General features: G+C 43.3%; 1 protein-coding gene across 2 annotated transcripts in view; it reads right to left on the bottom strand.

The window, feature by feature from the left end:
* Nucleotides 1-23120, bottom strand: part of PKHD1 (PKHD1 ciliary IPT domain containing fibrocystin/polyductin) — a 4356595-nt gene that overhangs the window by 2372841 nt on the left and 1960634 nt on the right. For both annotated transcript variants that reach the window (XM_069605754.1, XM_069605755.1), the window contains exon 37: nucleotides 22721-22933. In XM_069605754.1, the coding sequence (XP_069461855.1) occupies nucleotides 22721-22933 (213 nt within the window). The remainder of the gene's footprint in view (nucleotides 1-22720; nucleotides 22934-23120) is intronic.

Genomic DNA, 23120 nt, shown 5'->3' with positions numbered 1-23120 from the left:
CTGCTATTACTGTCACATCTGGAATTTGGTTGTTCTGGAAGTGAAATTCTACTTGGTTAGATTTATGTCCAACCATGTGGCATGTGCCGTTTAAACTAACATGGTTGACACTCTGTTTCAATTTTATGGGTCGGCTAGTCTGGGTCCAGAGGACCTTTTTTTACGCAATCTATTAGGGGTGCCAACGTTCTCAGGAGGTCATTCCCTAGTAAACAAGGGGTGCCCTCTGGAGTCACTACTATAACCAGGTGTCTCACCTTGTGTCGCCCAATTTTAATGTCCAAATCCGCAGTCCCCTCGATGGGAATTTCCTTCCCGTCTAAGTTCTAAAGTTGTCCAGGAAGAGAGGTGAGAGGAATTTGGTATTTCTCCCCCCTTCCTGAATTTAGTTAATCAAAGGCCTTTTTGGACAGAAGGGTAGCTTGGGATCCAGTGTCCACCAGTGCGAAAATTGCACCCTGCCCCTGTACTTGAACCGGGGCATAGTATCTTCCCTCCTTCTCCGCAAGGGGGCACAGATAATGCACATTTTTGGACAACTGGTGCGCCATTTTTTAGTTTTGAACATGGAGAGAGAAGAGACTTGGGCAGAATTCTGTGGGGAGTCTTGGGAATCTGAAAGAAAAAGTTGGCAACTGGAGACAGAAGTTTTGCGTTCCACTGGTTCCGGTTGAGCCCCCCCCCTTTTTGGAGGCAGTCACCATGATGGGTTTGAACCAGGGGATTTTGATGTTGTTGGTTCTGGGATGGGATGATGGGCGACACTAGCTCAGTCCCCACATCTACCCAGTCTGGATGTGAATCCCTTGGGACCCATTTTTCTTTGGGAGGAGTTCCCCCATCTCTGAAGGAGAAGATCCTTTTCCCAGGATCCTCTGTGGATCCCTCTCCTTCAAATTGGAATATCTGTACCTCTTCCACAAAATGGATCTGTTTGGATCCTTTGTTTCTCCTACCCCCCTCTGCTCCTTGGGTGACAGACTTTCAGGTATAGGGGATTTTGTTTCCAGTTCCTGGGTTTCCAGGGGCTGTTTACAAGTGGGGAAAGAAGCTTCCTCCAAGGCTTTACACCCCCTTCCCCTTGTGCCTCCTCCCTGGGAACTGGTGGGTTATCGGGGTGCTGGCCCCGTCATTGTTCTGGAGCACCAGGTCCAGAGTGTGGGGCATTCTGTGCCGGCATGCTCATCTGAGGGTTCTGCTGAGCCCTCAGCATGCGACCCAGATCGTGTGCCATATTTTGGACCTGGCGCTCAAGCTGTGAAACCCGCTAAGGCTGATACAGGGTTCTGTTTTCTCTCCTGGGATGATCCCGGAAAGGGTAGCTATCCCTTCTCTGGTAGTACCCCGGGATGGGAAGATTTGGGTACCCCTCCACCCTTGGCCTGCCTATCCCAGATTAGGTAGTCTGGGCTCAGGAAAGTGGGGAAAGAAGGATGGATGATTTTGGTGTTGGAAGTTCTGTGGGTACCTGGGGAAAAATTTCTGCCCAGGATTTGGGGAACTTCTGCCCTGCTGGGGGAAGTTAGGAGGGAGGTTTCCTGGGTTAGGTGCTTGGTTGGATCCCCCCCCTTTGGGCTGGAGGAGTCCACACATAACCCAGGATGGGTCGGTTTCCCTTGTAGACGGCACTTACATAGTCAGGGGAGTGAGGGATCCCATTTGTGGGGCTACCTCCTTGACTCCCTGTCTGTGACTGGCCCGAGGGCCTTCTGGGCTTGGCATTATTCTGTGCAGGCAGGTTTTTGGCCCCCCATCTCCAAATCTAAAATGGGGGCAACTTTTACCTCTGCCACCTTAGCAGCGGCAGGGATGCTGGTCAGTTTGGGGCTTTTCTGAGCATTATTTTTATTTTCTATGGGCTTCTGCACCTCATAGATTCAGATGTCCTGTTCAATGACCCAGTCTAGTGACCCCTTCTCATGAAAATCTCTCACTACCTGGGTCATGATGTATTTCGGCAGCGCATGGAAAAACATATTAACAAATTCTTTACTGTCCGTGCGCACCCTTTTGGTAGTCTGCGCAAAGGCACGCTTCAACTCCTGTACAAATTCTTGTGGGGCCTGATCCTCCCCACATTGCAAATTGTAGGCTGCCTTGCGAGCCTCTTGGGGATTTCTATGAACAGAAAAGTGCTTTAAGATGGCCGCCCTGTATGTGGACCATCTTGAATGATTTTGGTCCTCCAGCCCTGCAAAGAAATTGGAGTATTCTGGGGAGAATGTCCATTTTACGTATTGAATGCAGCTACCGCTGTCTTTCAAATGGAAAGTCTCCATCATTTGCTCAAAGAGCTCTAAGTGTTCCCACACAGAATACTTGGTGTTCTTGTGATAAGGCGTGATGACACTCCTTATTGCCTTAATCTGATTTAAGGGGTCCTTAAGCAAGGCCCTTTTTGCCTTATTGGCCTTCTTGGTTCGGGTAACCCGGGTCCATTCATCCTGTGACTCAGAGGCACTGCTCCCAGAGGTGCCCGTCTAATCTTCCAGGTTTTCCCAGATTCTGCGAGCCTGGGAATGGCTGGCAGAATGTGGAGACCTAGTCTCCTGTGTCCTGGGATGCTCAGTGGAGTCTTCTGATTCCTCCTTGCTCCCAGGATTTGATGGGTACCCCCCACCCACTGACCTAACTGGGCAGAGGTTTTCAGGATGCCCTTAGTGGGCCTACTCTCCTGTGGTTCCCCACTAAATTGCACTGTACTTGGGTGCCCATACCCGGATGCCTGCCCATCCATTCCTTGGAGGAACTGGCCTATGAGCCCCACACTTCTGACTGGATAGTAATTTGCCATCCCCGTGGCCCTGGGCTCATGTGCGCCAGGGGACATGGGGGTGGCAGAGCCCAGGGACTGGGAGAGATGGAGGCCTCTGGTACTAGGGCTCCTGAGGTTATGCTCAGGTGTTTCCCTTTCCCAGCGAACCTCATCTCTATCAGCCCCTGCTCCCTGTTGCCATGCAAGAGCCTGAGCTTTCAGTTCCTCAATCAAGGCCTTACTAGACTCTATCAGTCTCTCTTGCATGGCTACCTGTCGCTGGAGCCCATCATTGTGCTGACAGAGAGCCTCATTCTCTCTCTGTGCTTCCTAGTTTGTCCTGGAGTACTGGGCCAGTCTTTGCTGCAGGAGGGTTACCTCCTGAGTCCTATCCCTACTGGCCTGTTCCTTTCTTGCCAGAGCATCCTCCACCCTCCTGGTGTGCTCTAACAAGTTTTGACGCTCTTTTTGGAAGTCACCCAGTCCCTGGAGGGCCAGGTGATTTTCTTCCAGTTTCCCTTTTAAGTGACAGACTTCCTGGCCTAAGGTATCAATTTCCTGAGCAAGAGCCTGCCTCTGCGCTGCCAGGTCGTCCCTCTGCCTTTGAAGGGCACCAGCTTTCTGGTGCTCTTCCTCAAATTCTGCCTGGGTGTCCAGGTCTTTCAGAAATAATTTGTTGCACTCTGCCTTCTCTCTATCCAGGTGGCTTTGCAGGGTGACTACCTGCTCTGCTTATACCCTATTGAAATCCAGTTGTTGCTCCAGCATTTTCTGGCTCTGCTGTAGGGAGTCCAAACCTTCTTGGTACTCCTTCTGTAAGGCCAGAATTCTGGTATCCTGGCCTGCCTTTCCTGTTGCAGGATACCCATATCTTCTTTGATTTTAACTAGATACTGCATACTTTCATTTTCTGACTCCTGGCTCCTCTGCAGCCTGTGCTCAGAAGAGTCCAGATCAGATTGGGCCTTCTCTAATGCCATCAGTTGCCTACTTGCCAGATCTTGGCCTTCAGCACATTTGTCCTGTATGGCTCCCATAGATATATATATAAATATGCCTCTACCCTGGCAATCTTGCTGTGCTCATCCTTGGCCTTAGGAGCCATACATAGTTCACTCATGGCCACATGTAAGGGACCCTGATCTCTCCAGATATCTAACCCAGTTGCAGTGACCTGTTGTGTGATCGCCTGCAACCATGCATTCTGGTCCTGCTCAGTTCACTCCCTTTCGCAAATAGCTTATGTAAAAGGTGCTCTCTAGCTATCTTGATGTCTACCAATGTCGCCATTCTGGAAATTGATTTCCTTCCTAACTTACAGAAGTTTATTATTTTGTTTTGCAAAACAGACCGTTTCCTGAGAGCGTTCCTTTTTGAGGGATGCTTTTACAGCGTAACACAGCGCGGTAGCCCAACAGGATTTATGTATCCTATTAGTTAGCACACTGTATTAAGCTGCACAAGTGGTAGTCTAATCCAGAAGTCCCGCGATGAGCCCCCAATCTGTAAGTGACTTCAATCCAGCACTCCAACTAAGTCAAAGGGCCTCATTACACGGATGGCGGTGAACCATGGCGCTATTAGCGCCATGCTTCAGGACGGTAAAATTCCGGCACCGCCTTGGTGGAAAGGGGAATTACCACCCTATTCTAAGGTTGGCGGGGCTGTAATTCCCCCTTCCACCATTGCCCTTCCCCATTCCCATTTTTGCCCCATAGGGCTCTATGGGAATGGGGAAGGCGCTAATTACGGTACCGCAATTTGCGGTACCGTAATTAGCTCCCTGGTCCCTTTGCGGGTTGGTTTTTATCGCCTGCAAAAAGCAGGCGTTAAATTCCCCAACCCGCAAAGGGACCTCGTAGTAAGGCGGTAAGGATTTACCGGTACCGGTAAAATACCGGTACCGGTAAACCCTTACTGCCATCCGTGTAATGAGGCCCAATGCCTAGTATGGGATGCCCAATGGAAGCCCTTATTTATATATTTTTATGTCAAAGTTCTTTAAATCTGGATGATGAACACTTTTATAACGCCCCTCTCTTTGAATCTCCCCGACCTCACTGAGCCAAGAAGTAGGTTTGTTTTGCAAATTAAAAGGTTTATTTGAAGAATTGAACAATATATATACCACACTTTTATGAATAGAACAATATCTGAATAGGACACTTATGAATAAGAACAGTGATCAGCAATGGGTAATATTACAATATCAACAATCTCTTTAATCAGTTAGGAGTAGGAATAAGAGAATAAGGTAGCAGAGGATACTTTTATGGTTCAAGAAATGCAATGATGGGAAAGAATGCAATACAGAAATAAACTTGATATGATTTCAATCAAAAGATAATATGATCACTTTTTCCCCTATGACTACTCACTCGCCCCACTATGCAATATGAAGAGATGGTAATGAGGGCACACAGTTTTCAGGAATACTAATCAACAATGCAGTTCAATCCCAGTTCTCCCAGCAAGCATAGAGAGAACAGGTATGATTTTAAACACAGGTCAAAATGCTTTTGAATATGATTGCAATAAATGGGAAATATGATAAAATGATTTTAATTCACTAGAGGAGATTCAGGATTAGTGAGAATTACTTTGGATTGGCGCAGGTCAACACTAGCAATGATTCATGAAGGATTATCAGATTGAAAACAAATTTCAGCAGTTGAAAACAAGAAACAGCTATTTTGACATATGGTGAAATGGAGCTAAATTGCAATTCCCGGCAATTTTTCTGCATGCATGAAATGCGATTATGGAAAAACTATAATGAATTTAGGATCTTAGCTTCAAAATGACAGTTACATTTCGGTTCTAGGCGTGCGGTTCAAAAGTTACAGAGATTTTTGTGAAGGTAGATTTTTTCAAAAATAAAGTCAAGATTTCAAAATGACAGATCGCGCTTTAAAGATTTAGCAACAAGGATAGGCTTAGACTAAGGAGCTATGAAGAAGCAAGACACTCAATGGGCAGCAACCAGAACAGGACGCCTCCACTCTGATCTCTGTCTGTCAAAACACTTGTCCCTCTTCAGAAAATATCAGCGCAAAGATGATTATTGCTACAATTTTCACAAACAATATAATGAGAAGAATTCAGGATGGACACAGGATTCTATAATGCAGTTCTGGATGTTGAAATGGTTGGAATATTATTATTTTAAATTAAGCACAGTTCTAGACTAGATACTCACTCCTATGGCTTTAGAATGGAGTGGTCCTCGTCAAAGGTCTGGTCAAGGGTTTGGCTGGAATTCTCTCACCACCGGACAGGTCTCAGGCACTCTGGGTTCTGCTCTCAGCACTGCACTGTGGTCTGCGCGGCCTCTTGGACTGGATCTGATGGGTTCTGGATACAATGCTGCCTTCTGGGTCTGGATCTTGGTTCTAGCACAGGGTTCCTGGCTAGTACAGCAAAACAGCTCAGCCAGGCTGTTGGATTTTGAGATGCCCCTTGGAAGTTTAGGTATTAGAATCAGGTTGCAAAAGATTCTGAGGCCTGCTGCAAAGAGTTCAGTTTTGGGTTAGGCCTCTGCTTCAGGGTTCTAGAGTTTGGTTCTATAGTTTGGTTCTAGATCTGGAGTCTGGAGTCTTCCTGCAGGGTGCTGTGCCAAGAAATCAGTTGAGTAGTGGAAAAGTGTGTGTGTCCTATCTGTCTTCACAGTCCCTATTTATGTATTTCCAAAGTGGGTGGGGAGGCTGATTCTACAATGCCCAACCCTCTAAGGATTTGATAGGTTAGAAGATTCCCTGTCCCCTGATTTGAGACAGGATCAGTGTGTCAGAATGAGTCAGAGTGATGCTGTGTTTATGGTCCAAAAGAAATCCCTCCCTTTTGCTTTTACATTGAAAATCTATTTTTCCCAAAAAAACATATTTCCCAGATACACAAGGTGTTGAGAATACATTATTACATGACAGATTGCTTAAGGTACATTTCTGTTCAAGTCCCGTGTTTCTACGAGCTTGGGTTTAGAAATGACAACATTTTTGCGCTTTTGGAGGGCTTGTCAATATTAATTCTGCACCAAATTTGATACATGCATGCATATCCTCTCTTGGCATATTACTGTACGTTTTCATGTTTCTAGCATGAACACAGTATCTACAATATGAATAAATTCCGGGGTTTGGTCAGAGAACATCGCACGGATTTCAGTTTAGGCTTAAACTGTGTGTGAATTTTTCATTTTCACAATCTCAAAGTTTCACATTTTTGTCAGTTCAGTTCACTTTGTTATAAGCATTTTTATAAAACATACATTTACTCCAATGTTAAATCCACATCTCAGTCTGGTCCGCCCCCATAGCTGGTCTGACTCAGAGGTTCACATGTCTTGTTTCCTGCCAGCAGTTTGTGGTCAGTTACACCCCAAATTAGCATTCCATATTCAGTCCAAGGAATCTATTGTTCCTTTCTCGGGCTGCAGAGAAAATCTCCTCCCCTCTTGATTACATGCCAATGCGACATCCTCCTTCTGGTGGGAATGACAAGGTGTGAAGAGTTCTCAGGGGAAGCAAGTAATTTGGAATTTTAACTGCATCAGGTTACTTTCTGATCAATGGTAACATAGTTCCTTGTGAAAAAAATAACATTTATAAACTTAAAATAAGCAACATATATTTAAATCAAGTCTTTTTCAACATGAAATCACTGTGTGGCACTCTATATGGCATTTTGATGGAATTCTCTTCTTTGGCATAGTTTGAGTTCAATTGTTCAACTTTACACAAAATGGTTTTAAAACGCTGGCTTTCTGGTAGAGGTGAGCAAGGGTACTACAACCATTTTGACAGCTGTCTTTCCATCAAGTATCTTTAAAATAGGATTTTGTTCTGAGAACATATGATTTTTGCTGAGATGGTGTTTGTGTGGATTCTTACAGTAAATGATGTGGAACACCTAACAAAGAGGTTGGATCGTTTAGGTGATTTGTGAGCCATGATTTTAGCAATTTTTGACAATCAAGAAAACGGATTTTCAAACAGCCTTGTGTTTCTTTTTCAATCAGCATTGCTATTTCCAAGTGGTTTCTGGCTATTTGTGGGTAGCCCAATGGTGGTTTTTGGCAGTGATCTCCTGTGCTCACTATGATAGGCACAAGTGGATGGTGGCCTATTTTTCAGGTTTTCACTGCACAATTTCTGGTGACTTCTAGCGAGCAGCATGCTTTCCAGTGGCCATTATGATGTTTCTGCTGCCAGCAATGCACAGTGATATTGCAGGGCTTGGATGAGTGGGTTGATAAATCCCACAGGTTCCAGCTCCGAGTACTTGAGACAAGAAGTCAGTTTTTTTAAATTTGAAAAATAAGTCAACATGAATTCCAGGTTTAGTGTTTTCATGATCCTAATTTCTCATTTGGAAATCCACCCTCTGAATTAATTGATATGTGTCTGGTCAACCACACAGAATGACTGCCAAAGCAGCTATGCTTAGTGTGAATACATCAAGAAGTAAGACACAGACAACAGATTCAACTTTCTAAATAAGAGCTTTATTTTACTTAAATGTCAGGATGGAGTAAGACCTAACGTGCCCTGTGGTAAGGTGGGATTTCCCTTCCTAAAGAAAACCAAGAATAGTCTGTAAGTAATTTCAAATCAAAAAGTGTATCTGTATCCAAAATCTATACTTGTCCCCGCAAGTAAATATATACAATGGGTAGGGATGTCAACAGCAAAATAAATAGTGTTTCAAAAGTAATGTTCTGAGCTTCTTCTAGCTATTGGGCTTATACAAAGCTTCCCCTTCCGCAAGTTCATAATAGTTTCAAAAAAGATCTCAGGTTCCCTTTGCCAAGAGATCTGCTCTTCAGTTTACAAAAGTAAAAGTCAGTTTACCTCTTCTGGCTTTGAAAACAGTATCGGTTTAACTCTTTGGTCAATCAGGCTTTTTAATGGTTTATACACGTTACTCTGCTTCTGCATTTACCATTCACTGTAGTGACTGTTGCAACATACAAGCTTCTTTACATTTGCTTTCATTGGCTCTTTTCAAGTAGGGGTCACTTGGTCTCTATGTGCAGTTGTCGGACCACGCGGTCCACCCATTACAGGTCATGCAACCGATAACCCTAGACGCTTTGTTCTGCCTCTATATTCTTTATGCTTTTGCCAACACCGATTTTCTCTCTTAACCTGTAGATCCTTGGTCTCTGGTATTTTTGGCCAATGCTTGTTTCACATTCTTTTTGGCACTCTTTTGGCTTTGCCATAACTTGGTTCTTACACAACTCACTCTGTGGTGTTTTAATCCTTTGTACAACCTTGCTTTCACTTCATTCTTAAATGTTCGCCATGTGTTTTTCTCTTGTACTGCATTTAAAGATGGTCATAACTTTTTGTTTGTTTGGAATTCAATAATGCTTGTTGTGACTTTTAAAAGTATTTCTAATACCTTGCAGCTTGCTCTGTATTCAAAATACAAACACAAAAGTACTTGCAATATCTTGCTGCTTGTTCAGTATTCAAAATCACTTGGTTTGGCCTCCCATAGTGCTTGTAACAGTTTTCAGTTCAATCAGCAATCTGCCATGCTTGTTGGCAGCCCCCTGAGTGCCCCGGTAGAAGTGTTCCCTTCTTTACACTCACCGGCATGTGGCCACTCCGTCGGGCTTCTCGTTCTGGTTTCTTAGCTTTCACTCACTCTGCCTTTTCCTCACAGGAGCCCCAGTGAGCAGTGCTCACCTTCCTTTTATATGTGTAGTTCCGCTCTTACACAACGTGGACGCTACTGAGAGAAACTGTCGCTCTGGCAGCAATCTGCAGCAATTGGGAGGCTTCGGTGTTCCACAGCTCCTGCTTTGGACACCGGGCAGAGAGAGCAGCAGGTTTTATGACCCTCTCATGGCACATTCTGGCCTCAGTGTCTCACTCCTGCTCAACCCGGATTTCCTCAAGCCGATTTGTCTCCAGCCTGCTCCACATCTACGAGCTTTGTCATTCTCTACAGGCTGTCTCTCCCTCTTTGCTGGGCAGTTGCCCTACTCAAACACCTGGTACTTGTTAAAGGTTTGCAGGAGTGAGTCCTTCACTGCAATTGACTGACCATGAGTAAGCCTATTAGCTGGACATGCCTGGCTATTACTATGGAACTCTAGCACAGCCCTCTTCCTCGTCTCAGTACCAAAGAGGTGTGAATGAATAGAAGTGTGCACAACTCTCAGTTGTTTCCTCCTTGTCCCATTCTTAAGTTGACATGGTTGTGGAACATGTGTGGTGGAAGAAAGGGACAAGGACTGATAATAACCAACAAAGGCACAGGGAATATCAGTTCAATTTGACAAAGGAAAGGGGGATACCATGTCTCATCCAACAAAGTCCTCTCCATATTCCCCAAGTTCCATCCACCCAGGTGATTCTCCCACACATATCCACCCCCAGGGTCGTAATTCAAAAGTGATGGCCTTTCACTGGCCACCTGAGCAGAGGATCCCAGGGAAAAGAGATGAGGACACGCTCAGGTTCCTTACATTAGACAGACCCTAACCTCCAATATTGGTGGAGCATTAAAGCAAGGGAGGAATATATGTGTTCCATTAAACAGCCTATTAAAATGATCATTTTGTTCAATCGAACATCATTCACATCAGATGACTTCTGTTGATAGGGGCAGGTCACATACACCTGAGATGCAATTTAGCTAACATATGTATAACCAACACTTTTTTATCAATGAAATATGGGGGTAGACATTTAGTTATAACTTTAGAACTGTGTGTCCAATTTGAAAACTAAACCTAGATCTAAAATCAGCTAAACACCACAAATCACATGCATATAGACAATAAATATTAAAATGTACAAATTCTGTATACATTCACATATTTTAAAAGGTCTGTTCTGCATGCAGTTACAAACAAATAAAGGATTTCTCCAAATTTAGAATATTCTTGTAAATCTGAATATACAATTATTTTTCATATCACATATCCATACAATGAATTATAAGAAAAATGAATTTTTCTGTCCAATTATATTCATTTTTCCTGAGGGGAGGATTTATTAATAGCTAACACAACCTCTTATGACAGAGAGGTCAATGGCCAAATGAAACCAAGGAGGAGGTTGCTAGAAAATTAAGGGAACCTACAACAGGTTCTGGTGAATTCAAATATGCTGCATCAAACAATGATGCATGGGTAGAGTGTGCTGTGTATTTAAACTCAAACACAATGGAAGTAGAGAGAGTTTGGGGAAATCAGAAAAAAAGAGAGCCAGTCTGACAGGAGAAACACTTATTGCGATTCAAATTGGAAGAAGCTGATGGATTATCTCCTTAAGAGGGCCATTTCCAGATGATAGATGATCAAATAATTGAAACCTATTCATTGATGAACACATGGGACTTTCGTGTTGTAAGGTTGAACATGATTATTTGCGACTAGAAAAAGAGTTAGGCACTGCCATCCACACAATTAAAAAAGAAACGGAATTCCTGAAACCAAGACTTAAAAAATATTGCAACCAATTCAGCAGAACACAGATAACCAATTGGATATATGCCTCAGCTTGACAACAGGGGTATGTCACAGAGAGTCCCAACATCTTAGATTAGAATTAGCTGAGGAACCAGAGAATCGATGTTAGAGCAAATATTTGTATCTGATATCAATACTTGTCAATGTTTTCAGAGGAAGTACATTATTTTGTTTTAAATGTATTCACAGAATGTTTTTTTACTTTTATGAATCAAACAACTAATATCAATATGCATGTCTACACTGTGGAGTATGTCATTTTACTGCCTAAAATAGTCATTCATATTTGATTTTCTATGTATGGATGTGTGTGTGAATTGGAATGAAAACATTAGCCAGACAATAGCAGGAAAGGTTTTTTTTTTCCTTTTTCTAAACAAGATGCCTGCATGTAATTGCTATATTGTCTGTGACTTCCCTAGTAAAGGGAGATGACCACTTTTAAGTCCTTGATTTGTTATTTTAAATAAAATAAAATAAACAGACTAAAACATCCTGTTACCTATCCCAGATTGTAGAATGGGAGTGTTGTATTGGGGGAGGAGCGAATTAGGGTCAGTGTTTCGCAAAAAGTATCCTTAGAAAAATAAATATCTTCCTAGATAGATGTCATTATACAGCGCAGTACCCACTAAAAAAAGACACGCCATAAACAAAAATATGATTTACATTTTTTTTATATCCCAATAAATGTCTGAAATACAACAGGGAAGAGGTGAATAAGCATGTTCTAATGTGAACCTGTATATCTTCTGCAGTGGGAGTATATCATGGATGTAATTGGGAATTGGTGGACAATCCTTCATGGGCTTGGGAATGGTTAGCAGCTGCTATTCTGACCACACAATCACTACAGCAGTCTGAAGATTTAATTTACTGCCACCTGCATTAGGGAAATTGTAGTTATAAATTAACTGCATTCTCTATCCCTTTGCTTTGTACCTGCGTGCCCTGTCTCATCACTGATGTGTTTTTTTCTTTTCCCACCCATTTAAAAAAGCACACGTTATTGGCTGATGGCAGCACATGACTGCCTCAGAAGGTGATAATCTACATTCCATTCCACTCACCTTGCACCAGAGGTTTTTACTGAATTGTCAAGTATTGAGGAGAATTTGCGATGTGGATTTTGCTTCTGGGAGGTGTCCCAAAATCCCATGTGGCAGGTTGGAGGGACCTTTGGGTAAAGGACAGCCGCCTGCTCCATGACACAAGTGCAAGAGGTGGTATTAGGTGATCCCCAGACCCTCTAACCAATCCCAAGGCGAGCTCCTGCCAAGAGAAAACTGTTACTGCCTGGATATTATGTATGCAATGATGAAATCGCAAATTACATGAATTAAAATTGTGGGGTCCTCTGGCCTCGTTGCACTCACATGGAATAATTTTCATCAAACTGTGAAATGTTTGATATGTGTATTTATATAAGAACTGTGTCATATCAAACAATTATTACTCACAAAGTAGGCAATACCAGAGGGCCGAGACAGTTCGAGTGTAAGGTGCCTTTACATACGTACATTGTTGGATTGATTGAAGTATATGTATATTAGTGCTAAAGAATCTATACGTTTACTGCAACCCTCATCACTACAACCCTGAAATTGCAGAATTTTTCTTTTCATTTGACCCCGTTTAGCCCACAATGCAGGACACGTGGGTTTGTTGGTTAGTTTGAATATGAGTGTTGTGGGGGATTGGGTGGCACTTTCCATTACTAGCAGGTGAAGTTTGGGTCTCGTTGTGTATTGTTCCACTAATGAGATGGATGTGATGGTCAGGGGAAGAGCATTCCAGTGGAATGGGGAAACCAGGCAACTTGAGGGAAACCAGGTGGCGGCACACTGGGGCAGGTGATTGATAGGTTGTAATGAGACAAGGAGCATAGAGTAAGAGAGTGAGAGTACAGTTAGATGAAATCATTGAGGTGGTGGGAGGGGACAAGACCGTGAATGACTTGACAGACACGTAGCAGTAATTTAATGAGAGCTTTTTCATGAAGAGTCATCAATGGGGATGGTAGATAGAATTGAGTAAGTATCCGGTTAGGTTAAAAGGGGGTGCATGTCTGAAAGCTGAGGACTTTGTTGAATGGAGAAAAAGAGTAGAGGGGTAGATCAAGAAGTAGGCTCTTGCAGTCAAATTTGCTGAGAATAAGAGTAGACATACGGGTTTAAACTGTGTGTGTGTGAGGTTTGGGCATATTGTTGTAATATATAGGTGGCGGAGTCTGCCTCCAGTTGCAGTGGCTGGGATGAACTGGCAGAGTTTCAGGTTGCTGTCAAAGAGAATCTCCAGGTTGTGAGACATGGGTGTGAAGGCTGTGAGTGAAAGAGATGAGAGAGCAAAGAGTGGGGCTGGCCTTGGATGCAGGGAGAACAATGTCTTCTGAAGCGGCATAGAGTAATCCAGTAATGGATGGTGGTTTGGAAGTTGTGTATGTATTCTGAGATTGCAGGGGTGAATGAGTTGAAGGAAAGGAATTATCAGAGTATCGCGTGGGAACAACTGATAGTAAAAGCCAAAGGAGGGGATCGGTTTGCTGATGGAGGAACTGAATGAGGTGAAGAGGAGCGGACAATAAACAAATCCTTGTGGAACTCTTATGGAAGGGGAATTGGGCTAAAGGTGCTGAAGTCTCATTTGATTAGAAGACTTGGTCTGAGGGATAAGAGGACAGTCAGTTGAGAAACGTGTCCTTGAACCCAAAGAGGGAATCAATTTGAATGATGGATGATCCACAGTGTTAGAGACAGTGGAACGTTCTACAAGAATCAGAATGGAGGAGGGATGAGAATGGTGTGGACTAGCAAGAGAATTGTTGACATGAATGAACACAGTTTGGGTAGAGTTTCTGGATTGGAAAACAGATTATAGGGTGCTAGCCAGTGAGTGTACATTGAGATAATACATTTTGCAGTTGCAGAAAATGCTCTTGAGGATTTAAGAGTGGTAAGAACAGGGAGAATGGGGGCTTTTTGGGGTTCATCACTGTTTCCCAATCTGTTGCCACTTTTTACAACTTGGTTAAAAATAATATTTTGGTGGTGCTAGGAAAAGGCCAGGATAAGGTCTTGAACAGGAGTCAAACAGTATAAGCCCAACCAACTTGCTTTGTTAAGGGTGTCCAAGAGGACTAACACTCGTTCCCGACAACATGGGCAGCAACTAATGAAGTCAAAGATTTCAGAAAAAAAGTGTTTGGGTACTATAAATCCAAGGGAGTGATGAAGTGGACTTGACCAAAGAGAGAGAGGAAAGCAATGGAAGCTGGAGTATTCATGGTGCGAACCCTAGTTCCAAACTGTGGGCTCAGTTGAAACCTAATCCTTGTTTTAAATGTGTCAAATAAAAGTGTCAGTGAGCTAGGACCTGTTTTTTAGTCATCTCCTCCCACATCTGAAAAGAGGGAACATTGTGGGTGCCGATTTTGAGTTGCATCATGAATAACAAGTTGGATATTATTATATGAGATGTTATGAGGAAGTAGGTAATTAAAACCTCACACGCAATCTGTAGCGGGGCACGGTTGGCCAAGGGGAATTAGTTCAGTCACAAAAAGACCATCGTTAGATAATGTTAAAGTATGTCCTCTTGAACTGTACTGTAGAAGGGCTTCATCATTAGGGAAGCTTTCAATAGATACTCATTTTGTTTGCCTTTGATCAAACAATACTCGTATACTTAATGCTTATTTGAGAAAGCAATCAGCTGCAAACAGCCTTACAGTCCAAAGGAAAATGACACTGGGCCTCATTACGAGTCTGGCAGTAACCCTGTCGGTGCCGCCGCCGGGTTGCTGCCAGACTTGTAAAAGTTACAGGCACCTAGCTTCCCGGTGACACCGGAACATTACAAGTCCCGGCGGACTGGGAACAATGTGCCCGTAAAATGTTGTTCCCCATTCCTGTGGAGTGCTGTAGGACTCCACGGGAATGGGTACACAGTAGCACCGGCACAATTGTTAATGGTCCTGGTGCTTCTGTGATGGGTCTGCCTACCGTGGCCGCTGTGCCCAGCTGGGTCAGACCTGTTGGACACGGCGGCTCCAGCAGGCAGACCGGTAATATGCTGGTCTGGAAACAAGGGTGCCGGTAAACATACCGGCACCCTTGTTTCTGGACCGGCAGGGTCAGAATGAGGCCTACTGTGTTCAGCCTTTGTCAACCTCACAACACTAATTGAGGGGTAAACAGGACAATGCTGTAGCAAACTCTTGTAAAGAAAGAAATTCCGCCCTCTCTCCTGACACGATTACGTTTTCACACAATAACATTATTGCTAGAGTGATAAATGGTACAAGTAATAAGGTATGTATATGGTATAAAAAAGGGTGTGAGGCAGGTTTGTGGGCTGGCACCCCTCCTGTTCTCACTTATTATAAGCAAACGTTCCCGCCTTGTTCAAGGTCTCGATTGTGACACCACAATGACTGCAGACACCAGTGTAGGCATTTTGTTGTATGCTGACAATGTGGTGCTGCTTTCTCAATCCATGTCTGGTATAAATAAACAGAGTATGACCTAAGAATTAATACAAAATAAAATTGTAGCCATGGCTTGTAATGCAACAAAAAAGTAAAGATCCACCCAGGGCCGGTGCCAGGATATTTGCTGCCCTAGGCGAAAGGTCATTTTGCTGCCCACACCCCACTAACAGATCTGTCCTCAATGTAACATCTTCTCCCACAAAATGTGTCTTTACCCCTTCAAATGCAGGTCCTGCTTAGCACAAAACTCATCAAAACACACACACACACACGCACACACACACACACACACACACACACAACACACACATGCCTGTGTGAGCCATTTTATTGGGCAAATGTGGGTCACTTTCCTGGCCTTCATTTGGCATCGTAAAGGTTGTAGCAATCAAGCATCCAGTGCAGCTACAGCTGTCTTTGTTCGCAGTATCTGCATCCATTCTACTTTTGTAACAATTCCTTGACTCACTAAACAAGGACAGCACTGGCAGAAACAATACAAAATGTAATCAAACAGAGAGGTACAGCATATGGACTAGAAGATCACATTTCCCTGACATACACACAATGTACTTTGCAAAATGTTCAATTAGCTTACTACCTTTCACTATCAGTTTAATATAATATATGAAGACCCATGAAAAACTTTGACAGGTTAAGCAATATGCATTTATCCTCATCACAAACATATTCACAGACAGCATGGTTATCTTGGTTATATAACCTGAACTAGATACACATACACTGGTATACATGGGAATCCCTTTACTGTTGCGAAATCCTAGATCATGTTTGCATCTTTGAAATCACCCATATGCAAGGTATGGCAACTTGCAAGTAGAGTTTCTGCTCAAAATAGTCTATGGGCCTCATTACGACCCAGGCGGTAAGTTACCGCCTGGGTCGTACCTTTACCACCATGGCGTAAACTATGATTACGCCATGGTGGTTGGCGGACCTACCGCCCCATTCCGAGGTTGGCGGGGCGGTAAGTCCCCAATCCCCATTTACCCTTCCCCATTTCCATGTTTGCCCCATAGGGCATAATGGGAGTGGGGAAGGCGTTAATTACGCCACCGTAAATTACAGTGGCGTAATTAACAACAAGGTCCCTTAAAAGCAGGTGTTAAATCCTCCATGGCGCTAAGGGACCTCGGAATCAGGCGGTAAGGGTCGGCACTGTTTACGCCGCTGTAAACCCCTTACCGCCTGGGTCCTAATGAGGCCCTATGTATTCATACAGTTTTTCTAAAGTCACATGACTAAATATAATTCAGCTTGAGAGTAAATTCAGCAACAAACCCATTATGGGGTTAGTACTCAAAGGCTGCCCTTCTAACAATGCATGAAGTCATATATCCAGTTTCATGTTCCTTTATCCTCGGCTATATCCATGGCTATCTGTTGCATTGAGAGAAAAAAATGGCAGGGTTTTTTTCTTCCTGAAAACTATGATCCTCGAATGCACCATGGGAAATACACAACAATTATTTGTGGGATAAAGGGGCACCCCTTGCTCCATAAAATATTTAAAAATCTACTGGACAGAATAAATGCAAACCATAATAAGGCCTCCAGACAATGCATCATGCTCAAGTTGTTTTGGACCTGGTCCAATTCCATACTACGCTTTGGACTGTGCGGTCCGGCCAAAATTGACCATTTTGTGTATAGAAAAATGAATGGGAAGTAGGGCTCAACTTTTCTTAATAACGTTTTTATTGTTTAACTGATCTTTCCCAAACTTTGCAGTCTGGGGGTGCCGTAGTGTCCCTAATTGTCTTCAGAATTTCAGCCAGATCCGTTGCACGAATCAAAGGTTATTAGCTCAATCTTTGGTGTTTCCTATGGGAGTCCGCTTCACCTTAACCATAGCTTGTCGAGCACCGCCCTATAATTTGATAATCCATTTGAGCCAAGTCACACAACTCCACCTAGTAGCCATCGCTGGAAGTTCACCAAGAGTTCAGAGGCATATCAACAAGGTGTTGGGCACTAGCCCAAATGCAAGCCTTTTGATCCAGAAAATTGTCTTTGTCTTAGAGGGAGTGGTACTTTATACATAGGTTAATCAGCCCATTCCTGGTTTCACACTTGTTAGGGATCATCAGTGCAGTATGGTCTTGACAGCCTTGTGAATGGAGTATTGGAGCATGTATACAAAACACAAAAGGTTATGGTGGGTTTAAAAAGGCTTGAAAAAATCTTTTCACCAGACATGTCAAAGTAGGATAATCCATTTGAGCCAAGTCACACATTCCACAATGCACCTAGTAGCCAGTAGCCATTGCTGGAAGTTCATGCAAACCATTTGCTCCAAGAAATTATCTTTTTATATATATCTGTAGAGACAGAGAGAGAGAGGGAGAGAGAGAGAGAGAGAGAGAGAGTCAGAGAGAAATCACAAAGAGGGTGAAAGAACGAGAGAGACCTAGCACAACATATGTTAAGACGGGTCCAGCTAGTTGTATTATAAAATAATTTCTGCTGGTATTCAACTTATATACCATTTTGATGCAATTGAGGGTATGGGTGATGCTTTATCTAAATTAAAAGTAGTGTTCACAATATAAATAACACTAAGATCATGATAACAATATCAACAATAATGACAATAAAATTAATATTTAGTTGTACCTGCACACCAACAAAAACATGCTTGAAAAGTTGGACACAAAGGAAAGACTTGTGAGATCCTGTAGTTGTAATTATAATGTAGCTATTGACTTTGATGGAAATTCACCCAATCTATGGATTCTTCTAAAAAAGGAAGCAATCTGCCAGGGCAACATCATGGGCACAGTTAAAGGACCTATGCATGTAAGTTCGACTCTGACACTTGCAATAATACATTAAAAACAGACACACATTTAGTAGAATATAAAAATCGCAACCATCTGAAGGATCAGGATTTTATGTACAGAAAATGGGCACTGACCATGGTATGAGCTCACACCTAGAATCTCTAAGTCCTCGCTCTGGTAGCAGCATTTTTTGACTGAAGACTCTAAAGCTGGGGTGCCCACGGGCCATATGCAGCCGGTGAGATTCTGCTTTGCGCCCCCCCCCCCCGTGGGTAGGACTTTCATAGTGAAGTGCGACCCACTTCAAGCAACGGAAAACAAAGTGCAACGGAAAACAAAGTGGGCCGCACTTCATGCAAAGTCTTTCTAGACCGAGAATATTGTTGTCATAGATGACAGTAGAGGGGAGAATTCCCCACCCCCCCTATTGGCTGCTTTGTCCCCCCTGCCCCCTCCTCTGGCAATGAACTGTTTTCAGGAGCCTTACAGGTGCTCCTTACCCAGCGGTCGTTTCCACGTTTGCAGATTTTCTTTGCTTAGCCTGTGTTTGTTCTTCTGGTTTGAAAGGGACATCACAGAAATCAATGCACCATGAGTATCACTGGGGTGGGGGCCATCACTGTTAAAAGCAGACTACCTACATACGAAGCACACTATTGTTTTACAAATGTGCAGCTTACACTTGTCTAGAAAAAACAAAAGACATTTCCAAACTGAACCATGCTGCTTAAACTTAAAATCACTATCTTTCTTTCAAATGTGTTTATTTTTTTTGTCAGACTGCCACACAGATACCCTGTGATTTTTTGTCCCTTCCTTTTTTCACAGGATACATTTCTAAAGCTATTATATGTTTGTCAAAATGCTTAATCACAAGTAAATGTTTCTATTATGTTGACAGCAGCTGTTAGGAAATTACACTGTGGGTTAATGGGTGTCAACTTTTGATTGTCAATGTGGGGGAGGAAATTCATTCACCCTCGCCTGAATACAAGCAAGCTACCAGCTCAACCCACTCCCTGGCCGCACACATTTTATAGCACTTGTTTTTTCTTATAAGGAATTGCAAAAAAATCATATGATTTGCAGCCTGTTTTAAATAGATCACATCTTAGCAACAGTTACTCAACCTGCTGAGCTACCCTGGCAGCCTTCTATGGTAGGGCATAACTATGGGTCCTTAATGTGTTCAAAATCACTGCATTACCAACAATGCAGTTCGTGTACATGACTTTAAAGTCAACAGTATTTCATCCTGCCACAGTGTGCATACATTTATTGATGGTGTACCAGTGATGGCTTTTCCATGATTGTCAAGGTGGGGCGCGGACCCCTGGGAACCATCGCCCATTATGGAGGAACTGAGGAGCCAGTCTAGTGTAAACACTGAGCACTCACTCAGCTGCTTCATGTTGCTAAGGGAGCGCTCCTCGACTGGCTTGAATGGTGAAAGGGAAATGTGGTTTCCGTTTGACAGTTCTGTACCTCAGTCTTGCATGTCCAATGAGCCATGCAAAGATGGAGGCGTTTTGCTTCCCCAACCTTGGATGGCCCATTGGGGATGCGCGCTGAGGAACTGCATGTTTGTCTGCGTGAGGAGGTGCTCCTGTGCCTCCTCGCACATACAAACGTAACGGAGCACTTCGTCATCAGCGCTCCGGATCTTGCGTGCATGTGCACAAACCAGCTTTTTTGTGCTGGGAGGAAGACCAGGTCAGAAGGTGTGCTAATTTATATTTGTATATATCTGTGTGTATGCTTGTGTTTAAAAAATGTTCACAGGGGGGAAGACCCCCCCACACCTCTTGATTGGTTGGGGCTCCCTCGCTACACTCCATCACACTGGCATATTCGGGGAAAATATTTAAGCCCTTCCAATCAAACAAATCACCTGCCGCCACTGGGTCGTACAGCCAGAAACTGTAAACAATTCTACAGGGACAAAGTGATATTCCTGCAACCATTGCTAAAGAACCAAAGGAGGTTTTAGTGATATCTCTTCTGTTAATCTACTCTTTTTGACTGGCTATGATTTAAAGCAGAGCTGGAAGTGATGTCTCTACTGCCTAACTACACATTATTTGAAGCTGTGCGGAGAGTGATGTCTGCTTGAGTTAAAAGAATGCAGTCTCTTGCCGAGTGCATGTGGCGTTTTTGCAACTGTTGAACATGAGTTGACTTTTTAGAATGTATATTAACTTGATGCAAAACGTTTTCTTTGCATTACACTTACCCCGAACATGCTTAATGTCATTTTTGTAACCTGCTTGATAAAGTATAGGTAAATTTAAACCAGTTTGGCCTGTTGACCCTTATTTGATGTGCCATCAACCAACGCACTGTGTAGTATTTGTGCCCCCTGGTTTGCCTCCCCTAATACTGATTTCGAGTGATGCCACTGATTGCTGGCCCTCTATTGGCACAGCGTATGCTCTACATGACGGAAGTATAATGATTTACGTAGTGCGTGTGCTCTGCTAAGAGAGGACCAGCAATTTGAAAACCACTGCTGGGATTCGGTAAACAGGCTCTTCCTTTCTGTTGATGGAACAGAAGACCCTCACATGTCTGGCCTTGCCCCAGTGGCCTGCCTTGCCCCCATGGCATGCATTGCCCTGGCCTGCTTTCCCTGTCTGCCCCCACCTTCCCATCCCCATGGCTGCCCATCGCCACCATCATTCGGCTTCCAAGTTAAGCTTAAAAATATATTTGGCCAAGTCATAGAGGGCTCACAAAGTGTGGGGTCCATTTCAATTGCAAGAATTGGAAAGGCCAAAAACAGAGCCTCATCACCCCTTGCCTCTCAGGTGTACGCTCTACACAGCTGTTGCTCTCATGTGGGACAACTGGCTTGCTGTTTCGTGTGCATGCTGCTGGGGTGCCAGGGGGTGTCTGTGCTCACACTGTGGATGAAATATTCAAGCTCAGCAACAACTCAGTTTTTCTTCTGGGTTTTGTACACAATTTACCAACACCAGTGCTGTAAAGCATGGTAATAAGCAGTATAGAAAACAAACTACATCAGTTATATGTGTATCCATGGCCTCGTTTTCCTCGAGGCATTTTTTACCCCAAAAAAATTCTGAAATAATACAGATATTTTTGCATATATGTTTGGGGGTCAAGGAGATAAAAACAGGTGGGGAGCGGTTTGGAGGTTTAAAAACATAGAGAAATGGGGGGGGTCTGGGGTGTGAGCCCGCACAAATAAAAACAAATATTCTGTATTTTTTCGGTAATTGGTTATTCAGTAAAAAATGACTTCATCAAAAAGTTTTAGGTAAAATCACATAGAACCTCTGTGCACACCACCTTTGTCTGCTGCTTCAGAACAAATTATTGGAAAGAGAACATTAATGCATTGCCTGGTGACAAAGCAATGTTGACAGTGGGTATTGAAGTCTTTTTTGGCAGTAATTCTTAATGCAGAGATGTTTCATGGTGGCGTGTGGAGGATGCAAATTTAAAGGTTTCTCTTTCAGTTTAGTTTTTTAAACGTGATGATTTCCTATGCTGCCGGTGGGCTCCCAGTCTGCCCATACTGCAATTTTGTGAAGTGCAAAGGATTGGAGGCTGCATTCACTTCTAATATCCAAGGCAAAGCTTCCTCATATAGTCATTAATACGGGCAGATCACTCGTCGGACACATCTGCACAGCTCTTTTTCACCCGCAGGACAGCTAACTCTCTGTTAGGTTGTTGCTGCCGAGGGTTGGGGGATGATTTTGTTCTCACACTATGGATAACATGTTCAAGCCCACGGCCCAATCATTTTTTTTTCTGGCTTGGTAATAACGTGTACGAGCACCAGCACTGTGAAGTATGTTAATAAGCACTAGAAAAAATGTTTTGGTTAATAATTTTGTGCAGAATTGAAAGCACAAATAGCAATAAAGACACAAAGTGCACCTCAAATTGTCTGTTTACTCTCCCACATGCTCACTAGAAATGCCTGGGGGGGGCGTAAATTCACAACATGCCCCCCGTTTACCCCACACAAACAACCCACTCCCCTCTAGACAGCTTGTAAGGTACATTCGGCCCTCTGGCAAAACTAGTTGTGCATCCCTGCTAGAGATACTGGCATCTATCTGGGTAGGATTCAAGATATTATAATTAGCTTTTGAATATTTAGACCATATTATATATAGTGTATAGCACTATGTGATTAAAAGTAAACATACCATGTATGGAAAGAGTTCCATTCCTCACAGCTAGAAATTTCACTCCATATGGGAAGAAGGGTCTGGAACGGCCACTGCCATGAAGATGGATCTGTGCTCTGCCCCTGTAGGGTTCTTCTTCAGATCCCACCTTGAGTTCTCCTCCTTCTGATACCAGCACATAATGGGCATGAAGTATCACTGGTCCCGGTTCAAGAAATACCACTTTACCACCTAGAATGTAAAGACATAATTCTCATTGAAGGTCCATCTTTATTTGTATTTTGTTTTACAGTACACACACTGCCGGTATTGCAGTAATAATTACATGGCTTTGCATAGCACTTGCTACTGAAGACTGAAGAGTATGACATTTTGTTATTTCTGTAAATAATAGGTAATACATGTAGTTGTACTCATT

Source organism: Ambystoma mexicanum, chromosome 4p, assembly GCF_040938575.1.
Source record: "Ambystoma mexicanum isolate Mex_15411 chromosome 4p, UKY_AmexF1_1, whole genome shotgun sequence".
In the NCBI taxonomy this organism is placed as follows: domain Eukaryota; kingdom Metazoa; phylum Chordata; class Amphibia; order Caudata; family Ambystomatidae; genus Ambystoma; species Ambystoma mexicanum.
This window is presented reverse-complemented; position numbering and strand designations above follow the sequence as displayed.